The 26,667-nt window shown below is 39.7% G+C and overlaps 2 protein-coding genes across 5 annotated transcripts in view; one reads left to right on the top strand and one right to left on the bottom strand.

Moving 5' to 3' along the window:
* Window positions 1-672: 672 nt before the first annotated feature.
* LOC133514710 (uncharacterized) overlaps window positions 673-26,667 on the bottom strand; it is a 36,088-nt gene continuing 10,093 nt past the window's right edge. Inside the window, exons 2-5 of one of the 3 annotated variants that reach the window (XM_061846589.1) lie at window positions 10,842-10,951; window positions 10,487-10,648; window positions 2,391-2,470; window positions 673-1,889 (exon numbers count right to left, since the gene is read on the bottom strand). In XM_061846589.1, coding sequence (XP_061702573.1) covers window positions 1,120-1,889; window positions 2,391-2,436 — 816 coding nt within the window. In that variant the 5' untranslated portion in view covers window positions 2,437-2,470; window positions 10,487-10,648; window positions 10,842-10,951 and the 3' untranslated portion in view covers window positions 673-1,119. Of the gene's footprint in view, window positions 1,890-2,390; window positions 2,471-10,486; window positions 10,649-10,841; window positions 10,952-25,672; window positions 25,811-26,667 lie in introns of those variants that run through there. The other 2 variants (XM_061846590.1, XR_009798834.1) reach the window with 2 other exon arrangements.
* The window catches only part of plppr2a (phospholipid phosphatase related 2a), a 34,855-nt gene continuing 33,936 nt past the window's right edge, over window positions 25,749-26,667 (top strand). For both annotated transcript variants that reach the window (XM_061846585.1, XM_061846587.1), the window contains exon 1: window positions 25,749-25,822. In XM_061846585.1, the coding sequence (XP_061702569.1) occupies window positions 25,754-25,822 (69 nt within the window). In that variant the 5' untranslated portion in view covers window positions 25,749-25,753. The remainder of the gene's footprint in view (window positions 25,823-26,667) is intronic.

The raw sequence follows: 26,667 nt of genomic DNA, 5'->3' as shown, positions 1-26,667 counted from the left end.
AGTATACACTGTACAGTAGTATTGTAATAGTATTTCAAAGTAATCTCTTAATGGAGGGTGCTAGTTTAAATCTATGAGTCTATATTTACACGTCTGTTGAGGAGCTTTACGTTTACGATGCAGACGAGGATTATCAACACAAGAGGCAACATCTCCAGCAGAAAGACATTAAATGAGCTTAACCTGTTTATTCAACGCTGCTCATTTGTAGGGGGAATGTTATTTTATTGTACTGCAAATTTTCATTTTTGTGGCACCAAAGCCTGCCCCCTGTGATCCAACAGCCGAGGAGATATGCATTACCATTTTTCCTCAACAACATAATATATTAAGTTTTGATTACTCTTCCAAAGTTAATTTCCTGGCATTCCAAGCCCATGCAACGGTAAACGTACATTATTGTTTATTCAAGGAAACTCACCTGATTGTAGCACCGCAGTCATCTAGCAACAACCTTGGGGGAAATGAATGATTAAGATGATGAAGCAGGAGATCTACTTACCATCTTCTAGTCATGTGAGTCATGTGAGGTGGGCATCAACAAAATCTCTCTAAGAGGCCGGACATATTTAATGAGGCGCTAGAGACTCAGGTACACAATAGACATTCAAGTTCAACATTGTGCAAATTTAATTTTGAAGAATCCAACTGGCTATAGTAAATGGTCCAATGCAAACTGATGATACTCATATTATGAACTGTGATGATTAGAGCTGGAGCTATTACATTTAAAACTGAAAACGTAAACTTGATTTTTACAATGTCAAAATGTATAAGTTGCATTAAACTGCAAGTCATTATTATACAATGTAAAACATTCCTTTGGTTACGAGGACCACAAAACGTCCGGAGGTTAAAAAAAAAGATGTTACACAGTCGACTGACGAGTTAGCACATGCGCAGTGGATGTTGCTTTTCCTGCCTTTCTCCTCTAGGGGGAGAAAGTGTTTTTTTCTTTTTTTAAAGGGATCTCAGTGAAGCTGCTAGAGCACATCTACTCGAGCCCTACAAAATTATAATACCCTGAGTTAAATGGTAAGAACAGATGGGGAGAAACGTCCAATGCATAACTATCGGGTTGAGTAGCAAAATACAAGTAGAATTAAATATTGCCAATTCTTACATGACAGAGCAACAGTGACAGGTTTTGTTATTTGAAGGGCCTTTTCGCTCTTCAACAGCCGGTGAGGATGAGTCCTTATTTGCATTATCTTTTTGGACTTCAGATGTTTGATCTTTATCCTCCGGGGAAATGTCCTGATACGTAACACTTTGACTCTCTTGTCCCACCTCTTGATCCGTAGCACTGTGTTCTTCACCGTCCTCTGCAATAATCACTCGCTCTGCAGTTAGCATGTCCAGGTCTTCTTGGGTAGTCGTAGAATCGGTGTAGCCCAAGAACACGAGGGTGATCGGGCTTTCCTCCAAATCGCGACCCTCCATGGTCACCTCTTTTCCTGCTTTGTCTCTAACCACCATCACATTTGCATCCTCCTCAAATGTCATACTCGAACGAGTGACCTCTGTAGTCATTTGAGCTTCCGGGTTAGAACTTGCATGGCTGTGTAACGCCATATGATTCTCTTCAGACACAGGCTGATTCACAGGAGCCTGCATTTCTTTGACTTCTGCTTCATTTGGGGTGACAGTGAGCTCATCTAGCATCACTTGCATCCCAACGCCGTCGACAACAGTCAAATTCTTTGTGAGCTCTTCAGTTGAGGGTTGATCACCTGACCCACCGATCGCATGGATGCTTTTCCTGCCGTCGTCAAAGACAGTGGTGGCCAGCGGACCACTGGCTGGGGTGGACATGGGGGCCACCGACTTAACAACTGTGGCTCCTGTCTTGGGGTCCCTTTCCACCTCCACTCTCAGCATTCCTAAAACTGCAATTCAAAGGATAAGGACAAATCTCTCTATATTCCAAATTGATAGACTATAAGCATTTTTTTTAAAGAGCTCATAGTTTGAGCATTTGTTAACTGTCACGACATTGACTAAACTTTGTAAAAAAGTAGATGTTTACTCTGTAAAGGCCCACATCTGGAAAAAAAAATCTATAAATAACGGCAAGTAAAAGTGGGGCAAGTATAACATTGACATTGGTCAGACGATTCACCTCTATCTCATTAAGTCACGCTAAAGGCTCCCTTTTTCATAAACAACAAAATATAGGAAACATCAGACTCAGAATCAGCTTTTTTGGCCAAGAATGTAAACAACACACAAACAATTTGTCTCCCATAGTTGGAGGTGCCCTAGTTCGACATAAATGTTGAATATGGTTTGTAAGTGAACACAAACACAAAATTGAATCAGGTTGACCATTATATAGCAAGATCGACACTGTAGGGTGTATGCAGCAGCCTGTCTGTCCCCAGTCTGACCTGAGCGCCCATCCTTCTCGCTTTCTCGAAACATCGCTTGTGCCATGTGGAGGTAGTATGATGGTCAGGCTCTTTGTTCGCTGAAACCAAGAACACATTCCACATTCGTTATCACAGCACATGAGCTCAACTGGCACTGATGCGTTTGGTCATGAGCACAATTTTCCTTATGAATGACGCAGTGGACACACTATCAGCGATGGGGCGATGATTCACTCGAGCATCTGCTATAAAAGTTGATTTCACATTCGGAAGGTGATATATTTTACAGGTAGATTTCAATGGCAATTATATGCCTCAGGAAAGCTAAACAATCCGGGAATCATACGCTTCCTTGGAATTCAGTGAGTCACGACTCTCAAGACGTGACACACAAACGAGCCGGGTGCACATAGGGGTTCGGCAGAATTCATTGCAGGAGAACTGGGACAATTTGAGCGTGAGTGAAGTAGGTGTGTTGGAAAAAAAAAAGAAAAAATCTTACGTACGAATGGGAGAATATGGTCCCATGTGAATTTCCAGTAGCCCGTCTATGGCCTTTTGTATTCCATGTTCAATCAATTAATTAATTAATTAATTAATCAATTAGTGATAGCTTGTTTGAATTTTTTTAATATACACGGTGTTTAAATTTAATCTACGCCATTTATATGTATTTATTTTGGGTCACTTTTACAGGGAGGGACAAATAACCAACTTGAGGCAAGCATGTGATGCCTCTATTAAGAAGTGTGTGATTATTCCTTTAAAAACTGCATCTTAAGAAATTTAAGTGTGTTTTAAGATGCTTAATTTTTTTTCAAACCATTACACTTTTATTTTTTAACGTTTTTTTTTTTTTTAGTATAGTCTATGTTGTGGATTTTTATAAAATCTAGAGGTCTCTGGAAAATATCCTCCATGATAAAAGTGGGATCACAGTTTTGGGTAAATCATAAAGCAGATGGTTTATCCATCCTGATTTATCCCTAAATGGTAATTATTTTTTTGTTTTTAGCAGTTGGGGATACTTGCATGGATGTGAGCAATCCTTACAGCTACAGATTGCTTTTTTTTTTTTTTTTTGGAAACATCAGCTCATCATTTCATAATTCAATTTCAGGCTAACTTTTAATGTTCTGTAATTGATTCTTTTCTGGCTTTTGGGGCCCTGTGCTAATTCACTAATGATATTCTTAAGTGGTCTAGTGCCATCCAGAGTGAGAATATATAAGTGATACCACCCCAGTTGAAGTTGAGCTGTTTCTTAGCTGCGACTCCATTCTGTCACCTTGATTTAAATTTCCATTCTTCAAGGAAAGACTTAGTTATGGTAAATTATTATCAGCCAAGAAATAATAGAAGCAGCGCTATTTATAGGGAGACTGACTGTGGCTCGATTGCATTAGAGATAATACTGTTGTTGTCAAGAAGGTTTAAAACACCAAGTATGAAAAAAAACAACCCCAATTGATCAAGTTAGCAATAAAACGTTATTTTTAGTTTGTGGTCTTCATAAATTATTGAATTATATAATTATGAAAAAAAATCTCTAATTAACTTGACCGGCTAACACTTCTGCGTCACACGTCTGTCACCCGGGTCCAAATCGGGCCTCTGTTGTGTGGAGTTTGCATGTTCTCCTCGTTCTTGGTGTGGGTTTCCTCCAACCAACGTATGACTCTAGTGAGGCTAAGCAGTATGGAAAATTAATATCATCAGCCTGTTATTGTAGCGGTAACAGTGCTAGCCATGCCATAATTTTTACATACGCGCCAACACGTCCTAATTTGTTATCATATTGGGCTAATCAAGAGGTTTTATTAGAGTATGACTGATTCTGAACTCTGGAGGGTGATCCTGAAACTGACAAGAAAGGAATGACGAGGGATGAATATGTTTCACTGAGCTTATAGTGCCTCAAGGGATTCATGAGATGCGTACAACAGTAGTTGGGTCAGACAAGAGCCAGTGTGTCAAAAAAATCTGAGGTCAAGGTTATTCATGCAGGCCCATCTGAGTACTCTGTTGGGAGTTGTACAATCTGTCCACACTGTTCATATCAGTGTGGAAAAGATATGTTGAAAAAATCTTCACAAGTTACAGCCAGCTAGGCCTGTTTTGCTTTACATTATTTTGTTGGAATTTACTTACTGTCTTTTTCTTTCTTGTTTTATACAAGTATCTCTTGCTACATCCACGTCAAACTGTGTACTCCATTTTCAACATAGTATATATTATTCACACACTTCCCCTATTCAGATGCCCATTTGTTTTTTCTGATGCTTTAGTTCTTTCTAGACTTGTATATCTATCTATCGATCTATCTATATATCTATCTATCTATCTATCTTGCCTTTGTGCCTTGCTTTTTCCTGATTCTATTGTCGTTCTGAATTTACTGGTGGGTTTGACTTTAGAAGATCACTAAAGTAGGTGATCCTGGGGATGGTTTGCTTGCTTCAGGCTTCCCAGTATACCTTAAAAATGATTAAAAATAAATAGATACATACACTCAGCCTCAAATGTATTCCAACAATAGCGTCACAAACGTACAGGTCAATGGGACACTCTGGAAACAAGGATTTGCATTGGATGGAAATTTAACCCAAGACTGTGACTCATGCCTACAAGCCAAGCGAATCCACCACCGCCACCAACACAGTGTCAGGTTAATGATGAAGAATTGCTGTTACTCTTGTGGATTTTGGGATAGTAAAGCCAATTAGGATTTGGAAGCTGTCTGCAAAGTGCCAGAAGGAATGTTAAGCAAAGCAAATTTATTTGTATAAATATAAAACATTTAAAATGGGATAAAAACAATAAAAATGACAACATATAAAAAAAAATGACATCTAAAACCGCATACAGTGCAAGTAATATGATCAAAAGTGGATATATTCTAAAAAGCACGAGAAAAATCCTGGTTTTAAAAACATTCACACTTGGGGCTGATCTCATCTCTGTTGGCAACTTATTTCATTTGTGTGCAGCATAATAGCTAAATGCTGCTTCACCATGTTTGCTTTGGACTCTGCGCTCCACAATTTGACCTGAGTCAGTCGATCTCCGAGCTCTACTGGGTTTGTATTCCGTAAGAATTTTTTTCATGTATTCAGGACCTAAATCATTGAGTGATTCATAGACCAGTAGCAGAACTTCAAAATCTATTCTAAAGCCGACTGGAAGCCAATTTAAGGACTTTAACATTGGCGTTATATGCTCTGACCGCTTTGTTTTGGTCAGAACGTGAGCTGCAGCATTCTGAATGAGCTGCAGCTGTTTAATACTCTTGGGGAGTACAGTCAGAAGACCATTACAGTAGTCAAGTCTACTTGAAACAAAAGCATGGGTGAGCTTTTCCTTGTCTGCTTGACACATACAAGGGTTGAGTCTAGATATGTTTTTCAGATGGTAGAAGGCAGTTTTTGTGATTGATTTGATATAATTGTTGAAAGTCAGGTCGGAATCAACCAGAACACCGAGCTTTCAGACTTGGTCTTTGGTTTTTAAAGATAGAGATTCCAGGTGTTTACTAACAGCAATTCTCTTTTCTTTATTGCCAAAAACAATTGCCTCAGTTTTGTTGTGATTTAGTTGAAGAAAATTTTGGCTCATCCAGTTATTTATCTGATTAAGACAGTGGCACAATACCTCAATTGAACTGTTAGTCATCTGGAGAGACTGCTAAATATAACTGTGTGTCATCTGCATAGCTCTGGTAGTCAAAATTAAAGTTTTGAAGAATTTGACACAAGGGTAGCATATAAAGGCTGAACAGGAGAGGTCCAAGAACTGACCCATGAGGGACCCCATAAGTTAAGGACTACAGTATCTTAAATAGCAATATGTTGACTGTTAGTTGCAGTCAAAAATCATATGCTTTGGGCATTTGATATAAAAGGCTGCCATTTATGCCTCCTGCCAAAAATTATAAACATGTTGGTAACATTATTCACTCAATACTGAAAACCAAGTTTAAAAATCAACTCATAAAAACATTGAATGTCAAATTGGGCGCTATGTGCACATCCAGCGCATTAATGCAACGTGCCATGGAACTAAATATAACTTGCCAATGAGACTCCACCTTCGAAACTTGAGTAAGATGTTGATTTACAGGCAGCCCAGCTTAGTGAGAGTCATCAGAAGGGAGATGGCATGTGGAGGGTGGGAAGCACCACTGGTCAAGTTTATTCTGGAACCACGCGGAGATGAGGAATAAACTAGAAATCCAACAGTCCATCCATTTTCTATACCACTTATCCTGTTCATGGTCGTGAGGAAACTGGATCATCCCCGCTGACTTAAAAACAGACTACCTCATCAGGGAAACGATGGTATGCTGATGACTGAGGGGAAAGGATCCAACAACAGCTGCATGAAAGTCATCAATCTGAACCACAACTTCTGTACTGGAAATTGATATTAATAAAACACAATGTCTATCATTTGAGTTTACGCAATATGTATGGTAATTTATAAATACAGTAGATTATTTGATCATATATCGTAGACAGATGGGTTATTGTATTGTGTGTACAGGTGGAGCTGAATGAATTACATTTTTACATTATATAGTGCCAGTTAACAAATTAAGTGGTTTCAAAACACTTACATATTGCGCAGTTGTGGAATGACACTCTCTACACATTAATAGACCAAATGAATTTAGTGTTGAACACTTGCAGTGTGGCAGCATGAGGCTTATTTAATACATGTGTAGTGAGAGAGGTTAACATTGGATTAAAAAACAAATCTGTTGGTAGAGTTAAACTATTCAAATTAATATATAATATAATATTATATATAATAAATAACCAAAAATGATTTGGTTTCCCAGCGTGTGACAGTTGTCGGGATAAAGCGCTACGGAAAATGGATGGATGGGTGCTTTCTTTCGTACAGATTTTTACTTATTGTGGTGGGTTTGGAAAATATCATAACAAAACAAAATGGAGAGTCACTGTATGTGTGAAATACAAACATCAAGTCTTGCTTATTTTCACATTTTGAAAACTTATTATTATCAGTAAAAAAAAAAAAAAAAAAAATCTTCACTGGTCATAAGGTCCACAAAAACATCTGTGGAATCTGCTGAGGTATGTCACGGAGCGATCTGATTGCAACCTGACCGTTAGAATTCTGTCACAAGTTAGTTTGGAGATAAACTGCACTTTATCTCAAACAAGCAGTCAAATGAAAACCTCTAGTGTTCACTTTGTGTTGTTTCTATATATAAAAAAACTATATCCAGCATGCAATTACAGGTGCTTGCAAGTACTTTTAGACCTTTACTACAGACTAAGAATTATTTCATAGTCTTACACATCATTTCAAGCTGCAGACTTAAATTTTTAGGGCTCTAAGTGCCATGAGGCACACAAGACCACAATTGTGGTTCCTGTAATCCGTAAATATTTACGAGAGCAGGTTATTGGCCTACTGCCCACTCTTGGCACCTGGTATTCTTAAATTATTTCACATCCAAGTATTAACTAGGACTGGCCCTGCTTAGCTTCTGACATTGAACAAAATTGAGGATTCACAGGACTCGCCTACTTTAACTCAAAGGTGTACAGTAATTACTCACCTCTCAATATGCAAATCCTGCAAGCGACTGCTCAATGGAAAACTTGGTGAAAAAAAGATTTATGTAAGATCAAACATTCTGCATGTATCTTTCTCTCAATGAGACTGTTCCAGGCATGATAGTAGGTTCCAGCCACGGTTTTGTCTTAATACAGGAACACCGCTTTACACCACCAACAAGAGAGGACTTCTTCTGCATGCCGTACCAAGTCAAGCAGAAGGGGGTTGGGGGATATTTTTGCAAGGCACAAACCGATGGATTAAAGTGGGCAGATATATTTGGCAGCGTGTGCACATGCCGATGGAAATGCTTCAACGACCCGGCACATAGTATGCATACTGACACTGAATCCGCACTGATATTCTACTATACTGATATAACATGCTGCGGTCACTGCAGTTTGGACTTTTATCATGGCTAGTTTTACATAAAGAAGTCAAGCAGGGTCTAAGTACACCCTCAAGACGTTCCACTGACAACTGAATATAAAGCAGAATATTAACTTTGGCACGGTGCGTTCACTTCAGGCAGCACAGATGAAGTCAGTCAATCCTATTGAAGTGACATCTGAAAATGTTTGTACGCTTCACTCATTTTGACAGGAGGTAAAATTTGACATTAGGCAAGGCACGGTGAAGTCGACTGTCAAAGAGTTTATAAAGAACCAAAGAGAGATGAAATATGAAGTCATAGATTCCTGGACGTTGGTGCTCTTGCGCTAATACACACCCACAAACATTTTATATTCATTTGTCTCTTCATCCCTCCATTTTCTGTACCGCTTATTTTTTTAAAAATAGGGTCACGGGTGACCTGGAATCTATCCCAGCTAATTTCCAGACACGGTAGAGAGCCATTTGCACGGCACATATAAACAAAAAAACATTCACACCTGGAGACAATGTAGAGGTTTTAATTAACCTACCCTGCATGTTTTTGGGAAAAGTGAGGAAACACACAGGCATGGGGAGAACATGCAAACTCCACAAAGGCGAGGCCAGGATTTGAACCCTGGCTTTTCAGAACTGTGACACCAATATGCTAACTAGTCATCCACCATGCCACAGTACGTATGTATGTATTTATTTATTTAGATTAATCAATTGAATTGTGTGTGTGCGCAACTTGTTGTTATACATGCGGGATAGTAACTAGTGTAGTTTTGTGTGGATGAAACTTTGGTGCATGATAAATGGCAAATGGCAGTTCTGGGATGTTGGCTTGTTCTAATTTTACAGTGTTGCGTAACCAATCTAAAATGGATGAATTTATCGTAATATCAAACTGATCTTGATTAAATTTTTTTTTTAAAAGATACAGATTTTGTTTGTGATTTTTTTAACATTCTTGAAGATATGTGAAACATTCTATAGTCACACTACTGCCATTACTTCTACTACTACTACTACTACTACAAAATGTAATGAAGACACCACAGCGAGGTGTTAAGTGAGTGTGTTATGTCTTGTGATTTGCGGTTGCTTTGCCAGAACAGACTGATGAAGACATCTGTGGTCAAGGTTCTTGGCTGTGAATAGAAAAAAAACACCACATTTTCAACATAGTATAAATATTCATTTTCTTTGCAAGTTTGGCTATTTTAATGCTAGTCAGTGATTATTCTTTTTACTACATGGGATGTAAATGAGCATCATTTTGGTAAACTATCCATCCATCCATCCATCCATCCATCCATCCATTTTCTTTTGTCGCTTATCCTCACGAGGATTGCGGGGAGTGCTGGAGCCTATCGCAGCTGTCAACGGGCAGGGGGCGGGCTACACCCTGAACTGGTTGCCAGCCAATCGCAGGGCACATAGAGACAAACAGCCGCACTCACAATCACACCTCAAGGCAATTTAGAGTATCCACTTAATGTTGCAAGTTTTTGGGGTGTGGGAGGAAATTGGAGTGCCCGGAGGAAACCCACGCAGGTGTGGGGAGAACATGCAAACTCCACACAGGCAGGTCTGGGATTGAACCTGGGACCTCAGAACTGTCAGGCAATCGCTTTACCAGCTGTTCCACCGTGCCCTTAGTAAATTAAATGTCATTAATCATCTAATTGCTATTGGATTTGTGCATGTTTGACAAGAATATTTTAAATTCTATGACTTGGATTTGTTTGAAAACTGCTTCTGCTACACTGGTTTGCAATCCATTTGTGTTTCTGCAGTGTGAGGATATGGAGGTCTTCTTCAAAATATTTGTACTTTTATTGTATACCATCCAGTCACTGTAAGTCTATTTTGTACATTACCATGTATCTCCAAATCTCCAATATTTTCTCATGTCCTTCTTTATGTTTTAATTTCTACCTTTGCTTTAATTTCTAACGCTATTCAATTTCAAAACTCCAGGAAGAGAATACAATTTCGACAAAATGGCAACTGTCAAAGTTGTACATTGATTCAGCCCAACTTCTGTAGAATCAATTTGTAAGGTTTATTAATTTTTTTGCAAAAGAGAGAGAGGGTTCCCTTGTGGTGAGAAGGTGTAGATAGACACACAGCGAATTCCTCACATGTATAACTTGCACCCTGAACCGTCTTCATGCCATCTAAGCGATAAAATGCCAGCCTGCTTTAGCTGCACCTCTTTTCACAGTGGCCGTCTGGACTTTGTCAGATACTTTCAGAAGATAGGTTGAGGTCAAGTGAAGTGAAGGTGACTTGCACTCGAGTAACTACAATGCCAAAAACAAAAACCCAATGAGATTAAATGGACAATCTTTAAATGCAGGAAATGTTATTTTACATAGAAATGCCAGTGCTGTTTTTGTAATGGAACTCAATAGAATCCAGAAGTGGGCCTAATGTTTTGAAGTAGACTGCCTGAATGTTTTACTTAAAATAGCAGGGAAATCACATATTTCGTACAGTCAAGAAGTTCTAGGTTCCACTCTTGGCGTTTGTATGACATCCCCATGCTTGAGTGGGTTTTCTCCACGTACTCTGGCAACAGCAGCTCTTCAGAGATCCTGCAGCACCTGGATATGCAAGAGGACACATTTTGAAGCCACGGAGGACATCGAGATGGCCACGACGACGCAGCTGCGGAAGGTCCCGGAACAATTTTAGCAGAAATGCATGAAGGTGTGGCAAAAAAGGCTGGGAAATTGCCTTTGACCACAGGGAACTGGAAAACTGGGAGTTTGTATTTGAAATACATCAGGTGAGAAAATTTGCTGATACACCAAAGAAAGGATGTGAATCTCTTTAGATTTTGTGTGAACACAATTAACAACATTTTTTTTTTCGACAAGCTGCTATTGTTATTTGGTGAATTTGAGCAACGGAGATAAGAGAGTATCTTCTTCAGGAACCAATGTGACCCCTAATGCAGCAACCCTTTCAAATCTTGAATGAATGCTGGTGAAACCTGTTCAAAGCCATAGCAGGATGGGGGAAAATTGCACATTTTTTTATTTACCATTTTTTTTCCTCCATACGGAACAACAGAAATACTATTTTCAGTCAAATATTCCAACTGTCATTGACTTTAACTAAAAATGCAGTTTTAAAAGTTACGTCCTAATACTTTGTATTTACATTTTTTTTACAACTTTTTAGACCATCCAGTGCAGTGTATGTTGTGATATTATCACGATGTCATAAACTTCCTGAATGCCTGTTTTTAGCCCCTTTAAAAAGCCTGACATCAGACGTGTCTCTCAGACATGATGTTCACATAAAATTTGCCTTTTCTTCTCCACATTTTCATAAAAAAAAGAATAGCATTAATTGCCATAAAATGTGCTGGTGATGAAGAAGCACCACTGGGCTTCTTTCCTGCTTGAATATGATGAATACACTTATTAAGAAGGTCACTGACAACTCACGAGGGAACTGCTATCTTCTCATGGCAGCCACACATACACAAACGCACACAGTCACAGACACACAGTCACACATAGCCACACACTATCCCAGGGTGAATACGATCACGATGCAGTATGTCGCCTGGAGCTTAACGAGATGAGAAATGGTGGCGCTTGATGTTTAGCTGGCACAACTATTGCAGTTTCACAGATGCACATCCTTAATCCCACGATGTGGACGGCTCATAGAAGCAGGTTTAAATGAAGGATGTTAGAAAGATGATCATCAACGTATGACTCAGCTAAATGGTCTGATGTCAAAGGGAGTGCTGCATTACAATCTAGGAATGAAAAGGAGTTTGAGCGTATACTACATGGATGAAGTAATCCAACCAAATTGATTTTCAATTAGATTTACTTCCTCGGTGCAGAAACTCCTCATCTGAACAGAACATTAAACCTTAGTTAAAAAAAAAAACAAGATTTACATATAGTTGAACTTCATATGAAAGTGGTCTGTTTTCATTACCAAACGAAATCCCTAGCATGTAATTTTAAAGTACAGTCAAATGTATTTGTTTAATTCAATAATGAGGCAATTGTAGCACAATACTTGTTCCGTTATGAACAGTATTAAAGGTAGGACCCAAATGCGAGACTTGAGGTGAAAAGCAGCTCCCAGAATCACACATTTAATAACAGGAAAAGGCCAGTCGACTATGTAGGCAAACCGTTAGCGTAGGCTACTGTGTACAAAAAAAAAAAAAACGTGAGGTGTAACGAAACTGGCAACACCACTAAGTGAGAAACGAGGAAATCGAGAAACAGGCGATGCAAAGTAAACTACGGAGGAGGTGAACACAGAGGCAAGAGGATATGCACACATATTGTATGACACACGCGGATGTGATGCCATAAAATAACTCAGCGGTCCATCCGCTGGAGTTCTGTCGATTGGAAATTGGGCAGCTTTAGTAGCCACACACTAACTTGCGTTAAAGTCGTACCAACCACTACTACACTAGTGGCCCACAATCAAATAATAATAATTTCTTACAAACATCTCCGTGACATGTTGTAAATGATAGGTAGTCTTAGGTAATCATCTCAATGTCACAAAGCATTATTGGCTTCCAGCTATTCTTCAAGATGAACTCACATAGAATTAGGCTAAAAGGTCCCAGGGAGAAGCTACTTCTTTATGACACTTTGAAAAGGGGAGCTTCAGGACACACAGCAGAGAGATAAACAACTCCTCAGTCTCAAGATCTCAAGTCCAGGACAGAACAAATCTCCACAAAATGGGAGTTTCTACCTGTGACCTCATGACCCCTGTGATCATGATGGCTGCACTTGGCATCTCAGCAAATTCAAACGAAACAACCATTTGAAAACTTCTTGCTTGACTGTCAATATATAAAGTACTCAGGCTGGGTTGCAATGGAGTGAGTGTCATTTTTTTTTTTAAATTTTTGCACAAGCAGAAGCGGGGGCCTGCAGCTTGAAGAACTTTAAAAGCATTGTGTTTATTTTTACCCATGAATGTGGCACTCCACCCAATTAAATTTTGGACAATTAGTGTAGCAGCTCTCTGCAGGTGGCGGACACATCATCAAACACCAAGAATGTCACAGTTTGGGGGGGGGGGGGGTAATCAGAACAGCTTGTTGAGGGACAGTCAGTTTTGGCACTAGACACCTAGCAAAATATTTACCATTTTTTTATTTTTTATTTGACATTTTAATTGTGACTCATTTTATACAAGCAGTCAGACATGGAAAAAACTTTTCACCCCATTGTGATTTGCTAACCGTTTACTTTATAACATGTCAACACATTTGTAGAATCCCAAAAGAACAGTAATAGGTGGCAAGATACTGGATGTACAATGAATTCATTAAAATGGTATATTTTCCACGAACAGATGCATTACATTCCATTTTTGTTGAATAGTATCTTGGAAATATTCTTGTTTCCCACACAATGTCCTGAAAATTTAAAACTGGCCTCTGGCTTTTCTCCCAATTAAAAAAAGTGTATTTTCAAATGAGATTCAACACTATTATTCATAATTAAGCATGACTGTGAGTGAGAGTGGTGGTGTTTCTGTGTCAGTCCTGGGATTGACCTCAGAACAATTTTGTATACCTGCACCTTTCCAATGTAGTACATATTGATGACACATAACATTTACACAGGATTATTATTCTTGCATGAATTCTGCATTTCCTTTGGTTGGTTTTAGGCCAATTCTAAATGTCGGCCTGATTTATTGCAGTGTAACCATCATCTGGTGACACAGATTGTGAGGCACTGTGTGTGTGTGTGTGTGTGAGCGTGTCAAGGCCAGAATGTCGCCTGATGCCAGTGTAACTTCATCATTGAGTCAAATCAGCATCAAATCTTCTGCACATGAAGCAGCTGCAGATGGCCGCTATGAGCTTCCTCGCAATGTTTGTCACAGCGGCTGTCAAACACTTACTAATTAGATGGAAGTGATGACTCGCTAAGGGTCTTTAACTCTTTCCATTTCCTCTTAGCCTTCTCCTCAAGGATCAGGTCAGGGCAACATGAAGTTGTGCACTGTTGCATGCAATGTGTACAGTATAATGGACTTCGGCTCTTCAGTCTCGCGAGAGTTAAGAATGATGTACCAACTGCAGTACATAAAATGTTCTTCTCTTGTGAGACTTTTATTTGTTATTTATGAATACAAAAATACGTTTTCACCCATAATTGGTAAATTGAGGGTTATGGCTTCAAAGGAAAGTTGGCATCGATCTCAGATGTCTGTGGGTAAACGGCAGACTGAAGCCTGGATTGGTCACCAGGAGAGGTGCAGCAATTCATCGATTTGTCCAAAACTAATAAATTGTCAAATAATCACTGATTTAAATAATTGATCAAGGATATTGCTTGAATTGAAAATTTCAAAACCCTCAGAAGTTCAGCCTCTTACCAGTACATTTTTCCATAATTCTGTTGCCCCTTGTGAGAGCAGACCGACTATCTTTGTCTTTAATCAAGAAGACATTTGCCAATGTCTGATTTTATTTTTGAAAACGATGATTGACATTTTTACCTACTTTCTGACACGTTACCGATCAAACCAGGATCAGAATCAGAATTAGTTGATTATTGTTGATTATTTCCTGCATTGTCCATATCAAATTTTTTGGACTAAAGGGATGGATTTTACTGACGTATTTTATAATTTTTTTTTATCAGATTCATCAATTAAATTCTAAAAAACAATGGACGGATCAGTTAATTGTTATCAGCCAAGTCGCGAGTCAATCTTGGGGCACATTTTATTATTTAGAGCTTGCTGACTGCAAGTCAGTCACATCACACATTTATTGCGTTGACATTATGATTGCCTTTAACTTGGAATCATTTAACATTTCATATCAGTGACATTACTGCACTTACAGTATATGGCCACGGTCCAGCTTTGTCGGAGCAGCCACTGATTGTGCATTTAACGTTTGGGCGAGTGGACATTGTAACCATAAACGTGAATTTACGAGCTTCCTCTTGGCCATAATTGATGCAGAACTCACTCTCATAAATGGTCACCTTACGAAAGAGTTATGGGTGGGTACTCTGTAGCCTGATACATTATGCAGAGGGTCGTAAACTGAGAAATAATAATAGAAAAAAAGTCAGTGCACTGACCAACCATGTCTTTGCCATCTTCCACTACAAAGAGAAAACATTTAGTATTATGACAAGACAGACATATGGTGAGGATTATAACCATGTGCCTTTTCTGATGTATTGCTCCTAATTCATTTGTAGTGTTGGAAAGAACATATGCACAGGCAAGCTTCGCCGTCAATCCCTGTTTGCGTACTTTCCCTTCTTCATCATCCCCCCCCAACCTCTGGATGTCCCACGTAATGAGGCGTCCCGCATCAGCGTGTGGGTGTACTGTATCACAGCACATTTCTGCAGCCTAGGGCACCAATCTCAATTCTTGGATCGTTTTCACAGCCTCCGTGTGCTACAGATCTGAATTCTGTCTTTATGCATGCGTGGAGCGTGCTTTTGCTTCTAGAAATCTTTTTATTTTTATTTGGAAACAGAAAAGAAGCCATGACAGGAAGGTCTGTAACTAAGCTCAGTCTGCTAAAAATGAGTAAACTTATATAATGACAAGAAACTAGAAAGAAACAGATACCACTACAGGATCTTAAATATAATTTAGTGGGGGTATTTTTCTCTTTATATAGGTGCCACTGCATTAAAAATGTAATATCTGCTCATCGCCGCAGTTATTGCATCATGGTGAGAGCTGTTTTGGTTGTCTTATTTAGATTGTAAAAAAAAAAAAAAAAAATAACATGACCGGCTTAAAAACTTATTCGTCTCCCAGTCCCACAAAAGTCATTTCTTTGTTCAAAAAGTAAGAATCATGATTTGTAACACAGTGAGTGAACCTCTGCACCATCTAGAGTTAGGTTCAAATTTGATATCAACATCTCATTTGAGTTGGCTTTCTAATATTTATGAACGAAATTTCCAATGTTACATTGCAGCGCTTTCTCCTTAAAATATTCAGTAACATTTATTCCCAAAAGCAATTGAAACAAAGACCAAAGATATCTATTTAATCATTTTCTAAGATGTTTGCCTTCATTCAATGTCATCAAGCTGGAGCATTTCTTTTAAATTATTACAATTTATAAAAAAAAAACCCCATTTCATCTCATTTAAAGTAAACAATAGGTTATGTGACCTTAAACTTAGTAAAGGGTTTGATTATAGTACGTCTCAGAATATACAGGCCCTGCTCCAATCTAATTCTTTTTTTCCATGCAGGTTTGTTACCTGTCACTATCATCCATCGAAATGATCCTCCCTGTCACAATCTGAGGCCTTCATATAAAAAAATGAATCTATTCGCATCTCATTACGAAGAGATTGCTGCTCTGCACCCATGTTCTCTGCTACAGGACCCCATCTGGTGTGTTCACAATAACATGCATCATTTCCCTCTGCCCGAAGGCTTTATTGCGGGCCGACACGAGCGAGGAGCAACTTCACTGGATCCCGTGCAAAAGGGGAGGAGGGGGGGACATTACCAAACTGCGGCTCAGTAAAAGAATTCACACGAGATCGAATTCATTTTGCAATCTCTGTAAAAAGAGAGGAACACCTGCTGTCGCCCCCACCTCTTTCTCATTTGGCATTGAGAGTACCTTGCCCACATCTGTCAGGGGGGACATTTTCTCACTGCACGCACAGAAGGTAGGATTGGTGGGAGTGTCATGAAAGCCGACTGAATATACATCTATCAAGCTGTGCAATGAGTTCAATCCTCAAAAAGTTTTAGTCTCTTCATTCGGTTTTAATATTTCTACAATTTGATTTTGAAAAAAATCTCGTTCCGAAGTAGAACTGCTATGTAAGGTACTGACTCCCATGATCAATTGAAACACTCCCACTACGTGCCTGCAATCTGTCATTAAGATTGATGTATTTTTTAATGTGTAATCAAGCAACATGCTGTGAATGAGTCAACGTGCTGCTGCTCCTTCACAAACTCCTGCTAATCAAATGAAGTGTACAGAAGTTGTGCTGAACAAAATATGCAGAAGTAGTTGACTGACAAATAACAAACATAAGCAAAGCACATCCTTGTTATGACTACAACGAAATAAAATACACGATGAAAACAAATCTATAAAGAGTACAAGATTTCGAGCGGTTTGAAGGTTGAATGGGATGATTTTGAGAAACAAAGGATGCAGTGCAGGAATGTGTTTCTTTGTTACGGGACTGATTAATGAATTGGTGTTACAGATGTCAGCTGGAACCCTCCGGATAATGACACTTGGCAGGAAGGATTGGACTGGGGGTTGTGTTCGAGCAGGCACTTTAGTGTTTATGTGTGTGTCTCTAATATGTGTTTATGGAATGGGCTTCCAATTGCAAATTGCGGTCGTGCTCTGATGCAGCCTCTTGGTGTTGGTCATGTATGCAACGTTGCTGCGACTGCACAGTTCTATAAGTTAAATGAATTATGTGACTTACTCACTTTGTTATTATGTTTTGGAGCTCCTGTTCCAGCCTTGAAATGATCCCATTGCTAAAAATGGCGAAGGTCAGAGTGTAGAAATGGAATTCAAACTCTCTCAACTTTTAACATATCCCATTGACCCAAATGTTGCATGAGTGCCCATCTGATGTTGCACTGACACCAAATCGATGATGTGAATAATTTAAATCAGTGGCAGTTTGCGGCAACTGAAAAGGACTCATCCATCTGTAACAAGTTTATTTGTGCATGCGTTGCACTATGGCGACTGTGAAAGGATTCATGGTTATGCATGGATGACCAAAATTCTTTTTATACACATTTTAGTCCAGTTGTTTGTAATTCTGTTATGAAATCACAGTAAAAATATTCACATTGTCATCCTTAGATATATCCATTATGGCTTTCTCATCTCATCTACTGCTAGCCTATGAGAATGATGTGAGGATCCAAGGGGAGGGGGGATGGACGGAGAAATGCAGAAGAGCAAATAGCTTGAAGGAGAGGAGACCCATGGGACGGCCATCCTGGATGCTGTAAACTACAACAGCCCCATAACGGCCACATTTTTCATTTCCACGACGCTGCAGTCATATCTAATCGACCTTCATGACAGCTCCGGAGAGACGCATATTAGCATTACCCACTCAGCAGTGGAGGAAGGGAAGTGGATCCTGCTGGGGTAGTAATTTGACCACAATGGACAAAAACGGTAAATCGATAAAATCTAAATGAAGTGATCTTGTAGATTTGGGATTTGATTTCCTTTTCTACACATTACACAAAATATAATATGCGTTAAAATAAGGAGTAATATGAGCAGCTTATTGTGATTGTGAAAAACCTGTCTCTGAGAAAGTATCACAATGTATTGTTATTGTCTATTACGGTTGGACCATCACAGATGCTGTAATGGCACATTTGCCCAACCGTGTTCATGTGAGAGTGAGCTGTTGTCTGTATCTACAGTACTCGGTATTTATATCTGCGTTTTGCCCCACATCAGCTGTGATAAGCTCCAGCTCGCTACAATCCTGAACAGGGAAGGTGGTATAGAAAATTGGCGGATGGATTTTATGGTGGGTTTATTCAGTCATTAACAAGAAGAATTTGCACATATTAATGATATAAACCAATTAACATATATTTGATCTTGTGGAGAGACTATGGCTACAAGTTTCATTTTATTTTGAGATTCCATCATTAATATTGTAACTTTATGCTGGTATTGTTTTAGCTCGTATTTTCATGCAACTTAATTTCATTTTCAGCACAAAAATTATCTTGCCCTTCTTGTTGGCTATATTGTTAATTGATTACCATGTAAAGCAAAGCAAAGCAAAGCAAATTTATTTGTATAGCGCATTTCATACACGAGGTAACTCAATGTGCTTAACATGATTAAAGGCATTTGAAAACAAAGAGATAAAACATTTAAAACGGGATAAAAACAATAAAAATGACAAACAAAATATTAAAAAAAAGACAATTAAAACCACATACAGTGCAAGTAATATGATCAAAAAGTGAATATATTCTAAAAAGCATGAGAAAAATGTAGTCAGACATTGTTCTATTCCACACAGTGAAAGCCTCTCCAAAATGATTCTGGCCAGACTACACCCTTGACTGGTCGCCAGTTGCAGGATGCATATGGAGACACCCATTCCCACTCATATTTACACCATCACTGAATAAGAACTGAACCCACACTGCCTGCATTGAAGTCAGTACGACTGCACCATCAGTGACCTACTTGCTCAACTCATAAAACAAAACTTTTTGGTTCACGTGATGTTTATTTTATGAAGTTTACTAGGACATTAAGGCACATCAGCATGATAATGTTGTGATCGTAAACATGTTGGCATACAAAAAAAAAAAAAAAATCTTTCATTTTTTTAATTCCATCGGTGTTTAGTGCAATTTCTAAATGCACTGCACCGTATTTCATAAAATATAATGTCGGCTGGCTAGTGGCTATTACTGTCTCTGAGGCAATTCAATATTAATGACAGCAAGCCAGGAGCTAGCAACATGGAGGAGCGCAGACCGACATGAAGTTAACCTCCTGATTCATTTAGTACACTCTGGGGTGCCACTGAGGAAGGATTCACCTGTACTGCAGCTAATGTGGCTGTGTAGATACTGTACGAAAGACTGCAGCACTCTCGTGTTGAGGAAGAGCAAATAACCTCAATGTGGTCAAAGATTCCCCACAAACTCCGATTCCATTTGACCTGCTATTTTTTGGGCACTCCTATCCTACTCCCACAAACAGTACAGATGATAGATGGAAGTTGCAGTTGCACTCAAAAGTTCTCATACACTCAACTTGTGTAAGAGTGCCAGATTCCTTTTGGCGTATTAATTATGTATTCATACATCTCTTTTCCCTGGGTGGAATGACAAAAATCAACTTTTTTCAGTAGAATCCTTTTCACAATATATACAGTATCTGATTTATGTTTTCGATGTGACAAAATTTAGTCCAGAGGAGTCAATGACTTTAGTGCGGGTGCTCAGTGATGGCGTCGATATGTGCCCTGCAGCTGACTGGTGACCAGTTCAGGATGGGGGATGCCTTTCACCCGAAGTTAGCAGGATTAGTTATATCTCACTGAGTCATCAAGGAGCTTTTCCATGCTCCGGCAGTGTTGTCCAATAAGTCACCGCCTCGCTCTGTGTTGTGTCGTGTACATCCACGTAACAGAGACACTTTGGGGTGTTTTAACCGTTTATTCATTCATTTATTATTAAACACAGTGGCACGGTATTCAGCCTGTGGCTCACACTACAGAAATCCGAACACATACTTCCTGCTAGTTCCAAAATCATTTGAGTTTCAACTTGTTGAAGTATACCAAAGTACATAAAACTTGGAAAAGCCATGATGCAATTTATCTATTGATATAGTGGTGTGGGCTGACTCATACCAGAAAGCACAAATGCATCACCGAGCTTCAATTTCACCAAACCCCAACAACTGAAACTGAAATTGGGAAAAAAATAAAGGCAATGGGCTCAATTTCCCTGAATAGAGCAAATCCAGGCATGACTGTGAGGAGGCCCGGGTTTGGTAATTTCATGTGCTCGTGTGTCCATGTTCACTGTGCAACTGAAGCATCTTCTCTCAACCCCTTTTTGTACAGTCTTCTTCTCCTTTTCCTTTCGGCTTGTCCCGTTTGGGGTCGCCACAGCGTGTCATCTTTTTCCATCTGCACCTATCTCCTGCATTTTCCTCTCTAACCCCAACTGGCCTCATGTCCTCCCTCACCACACCCATCAACCTTTTCTTTGGTCTTCCTCTCGCTCTTTTGCCTGGGACCTCCATCCTCAGCACCCTTCTACCAATATACTCACTCTCTCGCCTCTGAACATGTCCAAACCATCGAAGTCTGCTCTCTCGAATCTTGTCTCCAAAACATCCAACTTTGGCTGTCCCTCTCACAAGCTCATTTCTAATCCTATCCAACCTGGTCACTCCGAGCGAGAACCTCAACATCTTCATTTCTGCCACCTCCAGTTCTGCTTCCTGTTGTCTCTTCAGTGCCACCGTCTCTAATCCGTACATACCAGATTCCCTTCCCATTCCCTACATTCCCTTTATGTAGAGTATAACTTGCATACATGCGAAAGAGGAGACAGCAATCCTTAGAAACAAATCTCTGAGTTCATGTCATAGGGTCTTCTCAATGATAATGATTCTGTCTCTTTCCAATTCTTAATAGAAATCTGAAACTTTTATTCATTCTTTCATGCAAGCACTAGCCCAGAAAAACAACTGCACGTATCATGTTGTCTGGGGTCTTTGTTTGTCTTTCTGATAAGATGTTGCACGTACCCCTGAATGAGCAGAACAATAGACACGTATCATTAAGCCACATCCACTGTGATGCAAACAGTGGTATGGCCTTATACACACACACACACACACACACCACACACACACACACACACACACACACACACACGCAAATATATATATACTCTTCTTTTATCTTTGTTTAGGCTCCTCACCTCCTCCCTAGTCTGCAGTCTCTCTCCTACTTTGCACGTATCTTTGAGTCAGGTTCGTGTCCTCTTGGTTTCTCACGACATTCACCAAAAGGCACGGGGACGAAAGCAAGTGCGACGGGAGGAGGACGAAAAAACCAAAGTGAGGAAGGATGGAGGGAGGAGAGATGGACAGTGGAAGACAAGGGGGGCAGAGAGGGAACACAAGCTCCGATTACAAATGAGCTGACACATATAATGCATTCCCTCCCTTTCTGTCGCTCTCTCTCTCTCTCTCTCTCTCTCTCTCTCACTGTTTCACACACATGCATCGGCACTCGTACTCCTTCACCGACATGCTTACCCTCTTTCTCCATCTCTATGTGCTCTGTAGCTGCGTGAGAACATTGCACCAACATTGCACAGGAGGTTATTCCAGCCACTTAAGTCATTAGTCATCATTGGTGTTCGGGACAAGCTTATTTTAAGGATGGCAAGTGTGTGGACGGTGCGTGTGTGACCGTAAACGAGCGAGGCTTTGGAGGCTGCTGCAAGCCTCTTCATCTGGCTGTCTGAGGATCTGTGGACTAGGAGAGGGCAAGAAGCTGAGGACTCGGAGAAAGATTTGTCACGGCACCTTTAGCACATCAACGCCTGATCAGACATGGTCACCGCATAGGAATCCGGTGCCACGGCAACCATCAGCCCGGCAACGAGGTAACTGAGGTAAGTAGGGAGAGAGGGAGGAAAAGGGATGAATGCTTGGATGGATGGCAGGATTCCCTCTTTCTTGAGAGGGAGATCTTAACCAGCCGTTATGCCTCCTTTTACATCTTCAACACTTCAAGTGAGTAACCGGAGGATTTGTTTGCTACAGGATTCTTCCTATCATTATTGAGTGTGCCTGTGGGTGTGTATGATGTGACGGGGGGAGTGTCTCTGTGCTATCCAGCATTTTTGCAGTGTTTACTCCCCCAAACAATGCCCAGTTGTACAGAGCTGTGTTAATCCCTTTATGGTATTACACTTTTGTCTGAGTAGCATAAGGGTGTAGTAGAGGATTTGCTTGCGCTCTTTATGTGTATTTCATACTTTTGTTGTTTGCATGTTTGTACATCCACTCAATGACAACAGTAGTATGTGTATTTGCACAACATGGGATTTGGCAGAAGAGCAATATCATGTAATTATTAACAAAAATTTGAGAAACCCTATGAAGTCTAGTTCTACAAAGTACACTCGCAATAGCAAAAAAACATTGTTAAGTGAACACTTTCCTGAGAGTGTTCCACAAAATTGAGAATTATCTTTGCAAAACCACAGTCTTTGTATTAAATGTTCTGGTGATGATAATGTTGTGGCCCATCTACACTATGTGATATTCTGTAACATCCTCCTCACCGCTCTCTTGAATATTTAGGTTGTGGTGCTGCTCGGTTTGAAGTGCACTGAAACAGAAGAATGAGTGACTGACAGACAGTTGGCATTTTAACGCTGCATCACTGCACCTTCTCTCGTGTTACCGTTGCTCGATTGACGTTTCATGCTTAAAATGAGATGTCAACTCTATGGTGAGGTTTTAACACCAGGAGAAGAGAGCATGAGCTGGACTGTTGTGTCGGGGCAGTGTTTGCTAAAATGACTTACGTATGTGTCCTGGGGCATGGTGATGGACTGAAGAGCCAGAAGTGAGTGCATATGGCTGCCCTCATTGCTGCGCTTGGACTGGAGTCCTTGCAGCGGCATGGGACACTAATGTCCTGCCCTTCACCATGTGTGCTTGTACTTGAATCCACAATTCCCTCTGTGACTTGCTTTGCTGAGTTCATAACACAATTTTAGTTGCGTTAGACTGATTGGCTCTTTCCTACTTAGTTGCTTTTAGAAACTTTGTTTCTGTTCAGAGATTAGTTGGATCATTTTCTCTGATTGATAAACAGAAAATCAGATTACGATTCCCTATCACCTTTGCCAAAGCGGCCTCCTTCCTTTACTTAGGCTAAAACGCTCTGAACTGCTTTTTATTCTATCTGGCTATTTTCAGGAAATTTGTGCTCTTTAAAAGAGTCTCTAAATTTTTTTTTAACTTGAACAGATAAATATTTACCAAGGGATATCATTATCTGATAATAATTCAAATGAATGTAACATTTAATTTGGTCTTAAACTGTCTATAAAATGCTATCTGTGATGAATAACTACAATTAATGGTCTGCAACTGTACTAAAATCTAGTCAAGATTCCAAAATGGGCAATCAAGGTCAATTTAAAATATTGTACAGCTAAGCAAAGAAACCAAGATTCACACTGTTGATGTAGTTTGGATACATTTCTAAACTCTCAATATGTCTGTAGGTGGTGCCTGCTTAATCATATCCGGTACATCTCCCAATTTGAGTTTTCAACAGCAATGTCCCTAATGAGGAGAAACGTGACAGAAAATAGTTGCATGGATATTATCTTTCTTTCAATTTGATCGACAGTATAATGCTCATCTTCAAAGATGTTTTTTTTTGTATTAAAAAACAATTGTGGCACACACATTTAAATTAAGAGTGTTGTCAAAAATCTGGACCAATTTCGAATGATTACAAAAAAGTCAAAATGACGCAGGTGCATCCGCTAAATGCGTGGAAACCACACGCCTCACCCAACTGCCAACTGTCAATCAAATATGACTCATGAGGCAAATATATGCGACCATGCTATACTATATTTGCTACTTTGTCCAGCAACTTTTGATCAAATCAAAAACAGCACGCTATACAATATATGATGCTACGGTGTTATGTCAGCGTTACATTTGTGACGATATGGGACTAACTCTGGTGCTATTCATTTAGGAAAAGATCTGAGAATTTGGAAACCTGTGGGGGGGGGGGGGGATGAGAATGGCTCAGAAGAAAACACTTTCACATGATGTGTAGGCCAGCCCACAAGTCCACCAGGGCACCAGTTGGGAATGTAGAAATCTGTATTATTATTCCAATTAGACCATCCCTGGCTAGGTGTCCCACGACTACTCAGTTGGGCTTTTTGACAGATCAAAGCTTCTCCCACTCATCTCTATGCACCAAAGCAGTTTTTCCCAAAACACACTTGCCGCCAACAATTCATCCGTGTACTTTCTCAGCCGGTGGCCCAAATTGCAAGATTCTTCGTGTTGCCTCCCAGAGACATTTTACTCACCATCACAAAGCAGTTAAATGGAAAAAAAAAAAAAAAAGATGCCCCTGTCCCATCCTATTCTCTCTAACTCTTGGAGATTAAGTTATCATTGTGATGGAAGTAAGTGGAGTAGATGGATATGATTTGGCCTTTTATTTTTTTCTTGCCAGTGTTGTTTCCGATATATTGACTTTCTTACATTTCCAGACATTTACATACGCACGCATGCTATGCACATATACACTGATTCAAAATTATCTCTGTAAAAGCAGCCTTGGTTTGCACATGACATTGTTCTGAGGTCTGCTAAAAGCTTGCCTTCATGCTTTATTCATCTGGCCTTTTCTTTCCACTGATGAAAGGATTGGATTAGAAAAAAAAAAGAAAAGTTACACACATAACCACTCACCTCTGCTACATACTTTCTTCATGTTACATTTAAAAGCATGAGACAGGATTTTTAAAAGATCATATAATAGATTACACTTTTGACCTCTCTCAACATTTAAAGAGTCCAACCCACACTCAAGGTCACATTTGATCGTTGACCATCTCTAAGGATGTTGACATTTTTTCAATCGACATTAAAAATATGGAAAGGGATCATGGAAAAATCATCAGTGCTGCATTTGGTTGTGGGTACACGTAATCTTACACTCTGGACTTCGTGCCATTTTAGGTGCTGGACTAACATCATGTTCTTTACTTCCAGACTCGGAGGTTGAAAGCTGAGACAAGCGAGGTTGAGACAAACACGCAGAGTCATGGCGGTAGAGGAGAAGCCAGCTGTGAAGAGCAGCAGCTCCATTGTCCCCTGCTTCCTGTTTGTGGAGGTAAGCAGTTATTGAATATAGAGCGCATGATGATTTATTCAAATCCTGAAATTGCCAGTGTCACTCTTGATTCCTGTGTTACTTTTTCTGGGCTTGGCTGGCAACTATATGCAGCGATGCAATTACAAGGTCTGTCACTTGAGCTTTAAGAACTAATTCTCAATGTGGAATCTCAGTGTTACATTAATATTTCACGATGTATGTTGGAGCTTGGGACACCCCAGGATACGTGTTTCCTGCCAATCCCACTCGTTTCTCACATTCCGCCTTGTTGAAACACCAGGGGCACCCGAGGTGTTCTTAAGTGGCGACAGTTGTTCTGGAACACGTTGAGTGCTTTTCAGCATATTTTCGAAACTGCATGTTTCTTGGAGGTGGTTTTTGACATTGCAGTGAAAGACAAAAATGATTTTCAGCAGCTGTACTGCAATTTGTAGTAGTTTGATACAAATCTTCAAGTTAACCCATGGGTCAAAATCTTACACTTTCTCCAAAGAAGGCAGATAACTTTTTTTTTCTCAATACAGCACAGTGCAATTTAAAACACTTGTAAGATGTTTTAAAAACATTTATTATATGGTTTTGTCCAACTATCCCAAGGAGTATGAATGAGTGTTCCCCACTACTATTGAACTGTGGTTGAAGTGCTTGTTATAAAAAAAAAAAAAAAAAAAAAAAAGACACGATAGGGGAACGTCATGTTTGGCTTTTTTTCATGTGGGGGCAAACCTGCTGACACTCTAGTACTTGATTGTGTCTTAAATTATTACTATGCACAGGGTCTGGGAACTTTTAGCATTACATCCCTCAGTTTGTGCGAGTGCAGGAAGCGAGTGTTTGTACTT

The sequence above is a fragment of the Syngnathoides biaculeatus genome, chromosome 16, assembly GCF_019802595.1.
Source record: "Syngnathoides biaculeatus isolate LvHL_M chromosome 16, ASM1980259v1, whole genome shotgun sequence".
NCBI lineage: Eukaryota > Metazoa > Chordata > Actinopteri > Syngnathiformes > Syngnathidae > Syngnathoides > Syngnathoides biaculeatus.
This window is presented reverse-complemented; position numbering and strand designations above follow the sequence as displayed.